At 34.4% G+C, this 11,857-nt stretch overlaps 1 protein-coding gene across 2 annotated transcripts in view; it reads right to left on the bottom strand.

The window, feature by feature from the left end:
• Positions 1-5,373: 5,373 nt before the first annotated feature.
• The window catches only part of LOC128025862 (guanine nucleotide-binding protein G(I)/G(S)/G(O) subunit gamma-4), a 13,212-nt gene continuing 6,728 nt past the window's right edge, over positions 5,374-11,857 (bottom strand). Inside the window, exon 2 of one of the 2 annotated variants that reach the window (XM_052612432.1) lies at positions 5,374-6,885. In XM_052612432.1, coding sequence (XP_052468392.1) covers positions 6,757-6,885 — 129 coding nt within the window. In that variant the 3' untranslated portion in view covers positions 5,374-6,756. The remainder of the gene's footprint in view (positions 6,886-11,857) is intronic. The other variant, XM_052612431.1, reaches the window with a different exon arrangement.

The raw sequence follows: 11,857 nt of genomic DNA, 5'->3' as shown, positions 1-11,857 counted from the left end.
GCTGCAAATAGTTATTTCTCTACGTTTAGAGTAAGGTTTTATTCATCTCATTACAGTTATGCTGGTGTGTTCCATTTCTGCACGTTTTATAAATGCCTGGAGTATTGTGCTGTAAACATGAATGATTCTTAAAATCTAAGGAGCATATTATTAATATTTATTAGCTATAATAGAAAAACTACATGAAGGAAAAACAAAATCATACTTTTAAATCTGAAACTAAAACCGCCGGTAGGTGGCGCTAAATCATTAGCGTCTTAATGAGCGAGTCATTTGAGTCATTCATTTGACCGATTCTTTCAAACACGCGATTCATTCAGTAACGAATCGCTGCTGTTTGTACTTTGTTTGGAACTACTTTTGATGACAAAATAGAGCAAAAACAAACTCTTTTATCAAAAATGTAAATAACTCAGTTGTGATATTTCTTACAACATTTCGATTTACATTTGCAATCAGTGTTGAAATTCGATAATCTTGCTCGTGTTTTATATTTATTAAGCAAGACAAATATACATGAATAATTAAGAATATTTATATGAGCATATATGCAATGATAGATTCATTACAAAAATAATAATAATAATAATAATAAATCCCAGGGCATGGATACAGCCTACCAATTAATCAACACCGTATAAAATAAAATATTTAGTGTTTTTTGAATGAAAGCAAGGCTATATAGTCTGTTCAATATTGTAAACAGTTTTGATACTTCATGTTTATTTATTGGAACCTGTGATACTTTCTTTTGGATTATTTGACCAACAAGTTAAAGTGTTAATTAAGTTGTATTTAAAATATAAATCTTTATTATCACCTTTTATCAATTTAACACATCCTTGCTGATCAAAATAAATTTCATATATTTTATATATATATTTGGGGATCGCGAGTCATTTGAATCAGTTCAGGGGTTCGTAGCGAGATCGCGAATCATTTGAGTCAATTTGGGGATCGCGAATCATTTGAATCAGTTCGGGGGTTCGTAGCGGAATCGCGAATCATTTGAATCAGTTCGGCAGTTCGTAGCGGGATCGCGAATCATCTGAGTCAATTTGGGGATCGCGAATCATTTGAATCAGTTCGGGAGTTCGTAGCGGGATCGCGAATCATTTGAATCAGTTCGGGAGTTCGTAGCGGGATCGCGAATCATTTGAATCAGTTCGGGAGTTCGTAGCGGGATCGCGAATCATTTCAGTCATCTGACACCAGTTTGGGAGATGGAGCAGATCGCGAATCATTTGAGTCAGTTTGGGGTTTGCAAATCATAGCTGTATATGGATAGGCACTTTTAACTAATTTAGTAGCTAGGCTAGTTATAATTACGTTTTCCATGCTTGTTTAGGTGTGAAATCTGAACTCCTATTTTTTGTTTTAATGATGTGCCTTTTAACAGTATCAAGTATATTCAAAAACTAAACAAATCATGCCTAAAAAGTGCACGCATCTAGGCTAATGTAAAGTTACATGATGAAGTCATACTAGTGCGTGTGGCGCGTGTGCATTTTTAGTGCGATATTTCACTGCATTATTCGGTGTATTCAAATGTCATTATAGAACCTTTTTAGCATAAAAGGTTCTTTGGAGTTGAGTAAAGAACACTATGGTTCCCCAATGATCCCTTTCTTCTAACAGTTTGTTGTCATATATTATATTATATATATATTATATTATATATTATATTATATATATATATATAATTCTGACCCAAACATTTGAACAGTAGTTTTTTTTTATTATTTTTTTTATTCAAAGAATCCTGAGAAAAGTATTACAGTTTCCAAAAAATAAAAATAAAATATGAAGCAGCAAAACTTTTTCCAATGTTGATAAATCATCATATTAGATTGATTTCTGAAGATCATGTGACACTGGAGTAATGATGCTGAAAATACAGATACGCATCACATAAATAAATTACATTTTAAAGTATATATATTACAATACAAAACAGCTATTTTTAATTGAAATAATATAAATCAAAATTGAAACTTTTTCTGTATTTTTGGGATTATAGAATTTGGACTCCAGATGATGACATGAAACTGAAATGATCTGTGACACTGGAGGCACGTGTCGTCAAAATTGTTTCTGACGAGCTCGAAGCGGTCATCCCTCCATTGCGTTCACTAAAAGCATGCAGAAACAGATGAATGATTCCGAGGTCATTTCTTCAGCTATGGAAGACTTTACAGAGGATAGAAACAAGGAGCCTGACCATCATGACTCTTTTTAGTTTTGTTGGATTTCTCAACACCATGTGGAGAGAAACAATGATGAATACCAGCATGAACTAGGAGCTCGCTGCTAATGTTTCCATGTTTGAGGTCAATCTGGATGCAGTGACGTAAATATGAAACAAACCACATTACAGCATATGAGTTTGGCTCTATAAACTCATTTCATGCCAACAGCGCGCTTTTAAACCAATATCCAAGAATCTGACAAAAATCTACAAAACCTTGATTAAAACATTGATATTTTTAATATGGCAGGACACAACGGACCAAAAATAGATAAATAAAAAGCACTTTTTCATGCAATTGTCAATTTGGGCTATTGTGCTTTCATAACGTTTCAGACGAGTGCAAAGAAAACATCCGAAATACACATTTAAGTGTTTATGTTTGTGTCTGTAGATTTAGATTCAAATAAATCATCTTTTAAAGGCCGTTTTCTCAAAATAAGCTTTTTACATCAGCAGCTGCATATACCAAACTTTACAGTTTTATACCGATTTATATTCTAAAGGATCTCATAGAGGGGTTTGTACATATCTATATTTATTTGATTTTATAATCAAGTTTTATTATGTTTTTTTACTACCTGTTTACAGTATTTTTAGATTTATGGTATGATAAAAAAAAAAGAACTCCAAAATTCCAAAACTTTAAAAATCAAATACGTAAAAATTCTAAAGCTGGTTTTTCCGATGCTCAGATTTTAGTTGTAGAAGTGTGTGCAAATCAGTGCATACTTAATTAGATAATGCATTATTTGCACATTTAAACAATCAACATCTTTTAGTGAGATTTTAAACCCCACTCACCTGTAGTGTCTTCCCATAAGAGGTTGCTATATGTCATCTCACAAACACATTTGCATCCTGTTGTAATGTTTTATTGTTCATGAATGTTTCAGTGCAACAATTTTCCCGTATTGGAATACGACAAATAACAGAGCAGGCTTATAAAGGTCAGGTGAACATGATTAGTGTCAAGTGCTCACTGCGTCTGCACGCTGATGACGACGACACTCAGGCAGCCAATAGGAGTTGAGCAGTCGAGGCGCTTGGCTTTCTGGGAAACGTAGTCCAATTAAGTTTCCTGTTATTGTTGACGATTACGTCAAATTTGTGATTTTTATTTTTAATAATAAAAAATGCCTTTTGCGTTTAATCGGGATATTCAAAAGCTTATATAAAGGTTTTTGAACATTTATTGTAAATATTTATATTTAAAATATTTTTTCTCAAAGTCACTTAGTTCGCTGAGATTTTTTTTCTTTTTTTCGTAATGTTATCTGAACACTGATGTTCTGGTTTAATTTTTAATGGTATGATTAATGTGCAAAAAAAAAAAGTTCTGAACGAATTTTTGTTAATCTATCGTAAACCACTTTTACTTTAACTTACTTTTTTACTTTGTGTCAAAAAAAAAAAGATTTACACGGTCAGAAATATATTGTGTGCATAATGTATCATCATTTTAAATCACACAAAAATAATGTGCAATACTCTGTTGTACCACTAGGTGTCTCCCGTCACCACACAATTTAACTTCGTGATTGTAACTGAAACTTTTTCAAAAGTTTGTTATTGTCAGAGAACACATAAAATCAAGCACATCATTCTTACAAAGCAAGCACCCTAGATATCGAATGCAGACAGTTTTAAAATGTTTATTAATTTATACAACTGCACAGATCTACACATTCAGACTTCTAAAAGAGAAAAGTGCAGAAAAGCACCAACAAATCCATACATTTAGGCATCGATTCCATTACAAGGTATCTCAAAGTTCTAATATTTAAATAGGGTAATCAGTCCATGCAAGTTATGTTTTTATAATCATATATTATTAATAATAATAATCATATTATCATGTAAAAGATAATTTACATTTTGGGGTTTATTTATACCGTAATTCTGTAGAAATCAGCAGGACTCCATTCGCCTGTGAAACCAACAGACCCTCATTCTCTCTGAACACAAGGAGCATCAGCGTGATTATAAAAGTCAATATCAAGCGTTTAGAACACAATATCATTCTGAACACCCACCTGCATACACACTCTTCGCTTGCTCTGAATTTAAAGGCGATCTCGTGCAACATTAGCATTTTTAAATAAACCTCTGTGCACTTTTTGAGGTGGATCTCCAGATATAAAATCAAAAAGACCCCCAGTCCACCGTGGCACACTTTAAAGGGGCTTTAATAAAAGACCACACAAGCAACAGCTCAATCAGGAGCTGCGCAATAACTATAATAACACTTGGTTTCATATAAATTAGCAAAGGCTAGACTAAAATGACAGCGATATAAAGAAAAACATTTGACATTGTGCTTTTTTTGTTGCTGTTTTTAGTTTGAATAGGAAAGAGCCTGTGAAATAACAGTTTAGAGGACACGCCATAGTCACAGTACTTGGCACTCAGAAACCACCTCTGTACACACACACACACACACACACACACACACACATGGGCTCTCCGTTTGGCTTTTCAGTCAAATCCTTGCTGTTTAAATCAGGACCAGAACAGAACAGCTCAGAAACGATTGTGGAGCGAGTCAGTGTTAGTAAGGCCGTTCAGAAAGTGTGAAGAAATCCTCATCATCAGCCGGATGTGAGTTTAGGAAACAATCTGCCTGTTTGCATGTGGGAAGAGCTTTACACTGAATAAAAAAATCAATTTAAAATCGAACTCAGACCCAATTTAATGGTGCTGTGTGTCATTTCTTTTACATTAGCTGATTTAGTCACCCTCAGATCATCTGAGATCAGGATGAGTTTGTTTCTTCGTCAAATTTGGAGAAATGTAGCATTGGATAACTTGCTCTGCAGTGAATGGGTGCCGTCAGAATGAGAGTCTCACAAGTAATCCACAGCACTCAGTTAACATCTGGAGAAGACAAAAGATCAAACACATCCAGCATTAAGATGTCTAAACAGTGCTTGATCCGTGCAGATTTCTCTCCTGATTCAGACCAGAACACTTTTTCACTGGAGGGAGTGTTATTATGCATTATAGACTTTAAAAACATCTTAATGCTGGATGTGTTTCATCTTTTGTCTTCTCCAGATGTTCACTGATGGACTGGAGTGCTGTGCATTACTTGTGAGACTCTCATTCTGACGGCACCCGTTCACTGCAGAGCAAGTTATCCAATGCTACATTTCTCCAAATCTGATGAAGAAACAAACTCTTCTACATCTTTGAACAAATTACAGGGATATGTATGAACTTTTTCTTTAAAATACCCATTTAATGCGTAGAGTCACGTATAAGTGAGCTGTTTCTGGGTTGATTTCAGTGAAAAGTCGAACACTGTGACTTTCCTGTTCGGGAAACCTGTTTGAATTGTGAAATGACACACTTCAGCTTCGATTATTGTGAAATATCTAAATATCTTTATGATAAAGAGGAAAATAATGTGGCCTTACAGATGGGGCAGAAAAAACATCTGTACGGTGGAGACCTCGTACATTAATAAGGGGTTTCTGCGAGGAAATGTTGTATTTTATCACAATGTAATTTGGAAACTGGTTGAGATTTGATTTCATATAAACGGATTAGAAATATCTCAAATATCACCATACCAGAAAATGGGGAGAGATTGGAAATTATACAAATACAAATGCTTTACAGATACACTACAAGTCAAATATTTAGACACATCTGCTCATTCTGGATTCTGCCTTTCATTTCTTCTGCTCATCAAGGCTGCATTTATTTGATCAAAAACACGGTAAAATATTCTGAAATATTATTAGAATTTAAAATAACAGTTTTCTATTTAAATACATTTTAAAAAGTAATTTATTCCTGTGATGCAAAGCTGAATTTTCAGCAGCCATTGAAGGAGAAGTTAAATTTAATTGATCTAAATTCAGATCAAAGTCAAAAGTTTGGATGCTACTTAATCTTTATTATGACTAATATTCAAAAACAGAAAATAGTCATGCAACCTATGAAATACAACAAAGGGGATTGTGGGAATGATTTAGAGATCAAAATATGCAACAAATTAATTATATCTTATATTTGAGCTGTTTCTCTCTTGCTTTGGAAAATTAACAACCAAGTTAAAAATGGATGCATAGATAACTACTGTTACACTGACTTCTGTTGTTTTTGTCCCGAGTTTAAAGTAAAAAACTAAATTCTGTTAATAATGCATGTTTGTTTGAAGCCTCGCTCAAGTGTGTCCAAACATTTGACCAGTGATGCGTATCAAATATAGCACAAGTCTATACAAAACAGTTACAAAACAGCCACCTGTTCCTCTGTGGCACGAGAAATGAACACTAAAAACTCTCATCCCAGAAGCAGTGAGAAAGGCTGTTCTCTAATTACGAAGCAATAACAAACCTATTTAACGAGACATGAGACGCTCTGATTGGGTTGCCAGTTAATTGACCCCTGACCCCCCAGAGGCGTCCAGGAGGGATCGGACCGTCAACAGCCGCTCAAACACAGCTCAACGGCGGCAGCCAGAGACGAGGACACAGACCCTTCGCCCCGGCCCAAACTCAGAGGATGGTGCAGAAGAACTTCTTCTCCCTGAAGGGGTTCTCTGAGGCCGGGACGGGCACGATGAGCGGGTCCTCTCGTATATGAGCGTCACAGTACGCCATCAGGTCCGCCGCGGCCTTGGACACCTGAGGACAGAGTGAGGACTTTAGACTAGGCACAGATCTGGAGACAAGTCTCTTCTGCTCACCAAGGCTGCATTTGATTAATTAAAGATACAGTAAAAATACTGAAATATTTTTACAGTTACAAAATAACTGACATCTATTGTAATAAACATCCAAAAGTAATTTATTTCTGTGATGCTCCGCTGTATTTTCAGCATCATTCCTCCAGTCGTCAGTGTCACATGATCTTCAGAAATCATGAAAATATGATGATTTACTGCTCAAGAAACATTTATTATTATTATTATCAGTGTTGAATACGGTTGTGCTGCTTCATATTTTTGTGGAAAGATTTAAAAAGAACAGCATTTATTTGAAATAGTATTTTGTAACATCTAACTAATATATATAATATTATTATTATTTTTATTTTTTTAATTGTATTTTTTTTCCATAAAAAATAGTATCATTTCTGAATGATCATGTGACACTGAATACTGGAGTAATGATGCTGACAATTAAATTACAATTTTATGTTCAAACAGGAAACAGTTATTTTAAATGGTAATAATATTCCACAATATCACAGTTTTTAATGTATTTTTTATCAAATAAATGAGAGTGAGAAATCATTTTTTATCTTAATGTTTTCCACTTTTAGTATCATAGATAAACTCCAAAACAAAACAACAATAATAATTATTAATATTATAAAAACAATATTTTCCCATTGCAATGCTTTGTCTCATCCAGGACACTGTAGTTCAGCGAACAGCTGTGAACATTATCTGCTCAGCTCTAGCATCTCTGTTCTGATAAACTGATCAGAGATCAGTGGAGTCCACAGACACTGGCTCATGGTTTTACAGGGTTAGCTGACTGCTGTACAAAAATATCTAGTCTAGGCAAAGACAATGAAGTGAAAGAAGGATTTTAGTCGGCAAATGTCACGCTGAATAAACACACAAAAAACATGACATTTATCACAGTCCATTATGTTCACTGCTATTTCTAGGCCTTTGTACAATTCTGGCCTAAATCAGTCAGAGCGAAGCACACAAGAGAAAAATATAAACTATTCATTTCTTATTCATTTGTGCATTATTCACTACCGGTTTGCCTAATATATATATGTGTGTGTGTGTGTGTGTGTGTGTGTGTGTGTGGCCCTTATTGTATTAGTCAAAATTATACATTTTTCTTTTATGCCAAAAATCATTAGGATATTAAGATCATGTTCCATGAAGATATCAAGTAAATTTCCTACAGTAAATATATCAAAACATCATTTTTGATTAGTAATATGCATGGCTAAGAACTTCATTTGAACACATTTAAAGATGATTTTCTCAATATTTCGATTTTTTTGCACCCTCAGATTCCAGATTTTACAAATAGTTGTATCTCAGACAAACATTGTCCTCCTAACGAACCACACATCACTGAGAGATCATTTATTCAGCTTTCAGAGGATGCATAGTTTTGTGATCCACTCTGTGTCAATTTTCCACAAGTTTCAATGTAAGCATCATTAATGACCCCCTGTGTTTAATTTAAAAAATTATAATAATTTGATTAGTGAAATGAAATGATGATTAAATAAAAATGAGAATGATTAGTAATTTTCTACAAGCCTACAAAACTCTTCTTATTTATTAGAGGTACAGTATTGCATTTGTAGATTATGTTTAATAGTTTACACTTTGAATAAACATTTGCAATTAGTTTTTAAAAGCTATCATTACATTCTTCAGGACTTAATGGTTACATTTCGGATCAGGAGCTCTTGTGCTTCTACTTAAAATAAATAAATAAATAAATAAATAAGAATTAGGAACACCTTCTGATTGATGAGAGAAATTAACCTTCCCAGTATGAGGCTATATTTAACTCTTTAAAGTGCAAAATTGACCTTTGTAATGCCTTTTTTTTTTTTACTTTATTGAAAACTTAAATGTATATGTCATCTTTTGGGTAAAATTTTTTATTTATAAACTTTTATCAAATAATTTAAATAAACAAAATGTCAATAAAAATAATAAGATACAATCAGGACAAATAGGTTACCACCAGTCAAATGAAATCAACATCAACAATTTATCTTTTCACTAGGAAGTGCACAGAAGAACTCAAATTAAGGAATACAGACTGTGTAATGAGACTCAGACATGAATGTATTTAAATTCATAACAGCAATGTTATGAGATGAATGTTTGAAATATAAAGTTTTGAATATAGAAATATTAAAGGATTTAAATAACTAAATCTAGGGCTATACGTTAAAAAAAATAATTGAAACCACCAGTAGGTGGCAGCAGATCACTGTCTTTGACACTGAATCATTCATTCATTCAATCGATTCGTTCACAACTGAATCGCAAACCAGTTCAGACCTGTTTGACTGACACAAGGAATCGATTCAAAAGAGTGAATCTTGAATCAGTAGTTCTGATTATGAACAGCTGATAGAAAAAATTATTAGGTCAGTATAAGATCATTCATCAGTAATACAAGAATAATGTGAACAATACAAGTCATATTTGATATTACTTAAAATAATATTTTTATTACAAGTAAGTCTAGTGATGCCACTAACGATAAGACTGTTTTATGGTTCTTCTGGCTCTTTGAACTGATAGGAACCTATAACTTGGTGAACAAATGATGCAGTCAGTGGCGTATCTTTTATGAATAGCTCATATTGTGTTGTTTGTCAGAGGAGCAGGAGTGCATGGGTCCAGGAAAGAGTCTGAGAGAGAGAGAGAGAGAGAGAGAGAGAGAGAGAGAGAGAGAGAGAGAGAGACGCAGCCGTCGGATGGGAATCATGAGCTTCAGCGGTGTGTGTGTGTGATGCTCACAGCCAGATGGTACAAGTGTCACAAACATACAAACATCACGCTGAACACACACACACTACATTTCCCATCTTCACACACTTACATCAAAGAACCTAAATATACCACGGTATTACTATGTTTTTATATGCACCATCATAATTCCTCCAAATACACTGGAGTACCAGAGAGACAGAAGCATAGATAGATAGATAGACATCACTATTAAAAATAAGTTTTCTATTTGAATATATTTTAAAATATATAAAACATGATCTTCCCACGAGCAATACTTTTGTTACGGTTTATTAATCGTTGTTTATCTTAGTTAATAAAAACACAGCTGTTCATTGTTTGGTAATGTTACTTCACAGTGCATTACTGTGCAGCTTTTAATGAAGGCTATAGCCTAAATGTTGAAATTAACAATGTTGTAGAAGTGCAGTTTAGTAATAGTAAATGTTAAATAATGTAGTTAAATAATTTAATAAATAGAACATTATTGTTAAGTGTTACAGATTTTTTTTTTTTTTTTTTGACCAATTCAGACGTCTCGTGAGTTCAGTACATGACAGGTCAGTTGTTTAAACCCTTCATTAAACTGAATCGGTTCAAATGAATCATTAGTTCGTGAATCAGACGTGTAATTAGGCTTGTTCGACTTCATGCAGTTTTGCGCAAACCGATCGTCGGCTGACTTGAAGCAGTGCATGCCGGTTAGAAATTTTGTCCGACTTGATACAGCGCTGACGCCACGTGACTGTGACGTGTGCCGTCAAAGTACCACGAGAGCGATTCGAGAGTAGCCGGAGAACTCAGCCAGCGCAGCTTCTGAAGAGCGGCTGCACAGATTCTGATGACGACACAACTGATCCACGATTGGCTGGATTCACTGATCACCGATGACGTGCGTTTCAAGTTTATTGCGAGTCGGCTTCAGTTTCAGAAATTCTCATATGGACTTTTACAACAGTTCAATACGTTTTTATGTCGTCTTCATCTTATAAATCATATTTATTAAATATTGTTTTACTGTATTTACTTTATTGTTAATATAAAGTTTGTGTATGTTTATTTTGCATGACTTTCTTTTTTATACAGACCTTTTACAGTATTCAGCAGCATAACCTATTCAAATGAGCATTTTTAAGAACTAAAATGTTAATCTAAAAAGCATACAATCTAATGTGGTCATAAATGTACGCTCCTATACAAATGATACATAATACATTATGTTCCTCCATTTGTTTGGTTTCTTCATATTCTCTAGTTTATTTTGCTGTGTTTATACTTCACCTGCATGTGGTTAGCAAACTGCTAACAACTTGCTGTAACTTCAACTTAACAACTTGACAACATTCTGTTCACTTTCAAATAGTTGGTCTAAATCACAATATAAATCCAACAGAATTGTGTTTTTCTGTATATGAAAATCAGTGGTGTTATGTTTAAAATGTTAAAAAGCTCAGCAGGAGGGCACTGTAAATCTTGTTGCTGAAACCTTCTTAAAAAACACATACCCACCAGGGAATTTTTTTAAAGGCTACTTTTATCATTTTGTATGAGCAGAAACACCCATGTCATACTGATAAAGTATATATCCAATATGGTATCTTGTTTAGGAAGGCACCCTTCCAAAACACCACTTTTTTTTTCTTTTTTCTTTTTCCAAAACACCACTTATACACACATTTAAACGCGATCAAGTAAGCAATAGCCACGTGATCTGCCATGACTGACGTAATTGCAGCAAACTACGGGAGCCACAACGTGTCCGGCTTCATATCTCCGTTTGCAGCTCCTCCCCACCTGCACGCGGCTACTCTCGCCGATCGGTTGCATCCAGCCGCAGTCGATGTCGAACACACCTATTATCTCAGCAGTTTAGGATATCGCTCTCTCTCTCTATCTCTATCTAAATTACATTTTACAGCATATTCACATAGAAAACTGTTATTTTAGATTGTAATAATATACAAAAAAATTACTGTATTTTTAATCAGATAAATGCAGCCTTCACGAGCAGAAGAGACCTTTCATTTGTTCCTGTATGTGTCACATGGAGCCCTAATGGACTCCTCCAGTATTCACATGAGCGGCGCTCGGGCCGCTGGGAGTCTGTAATTACAGCACACGCCGCACTAATTAGCACAGATCAC

The sequence above is a fragment of the Carassius gibelio genome, chromosome A13 (genome assembly GCF_023724105.1).
Source record: "Carassius gibelio isolate Cgi1373 ecotype wild population from Czech Republic chromosome A13, carGib1.2-hapl.c, whole genome shotgun sequence".
NCBI classification, from domain to species: domain Eukaryota; kingdom Metazoa; phylum Chordata; class Actinopteri; order Cypriniformes; family Cyprinidae; genus Carassius; species Carassius gibelio.
Note: the sequence above shows the minus strand (reverse complement) of the source record. Positions and strands in the feature narration are given on the sequence as shown.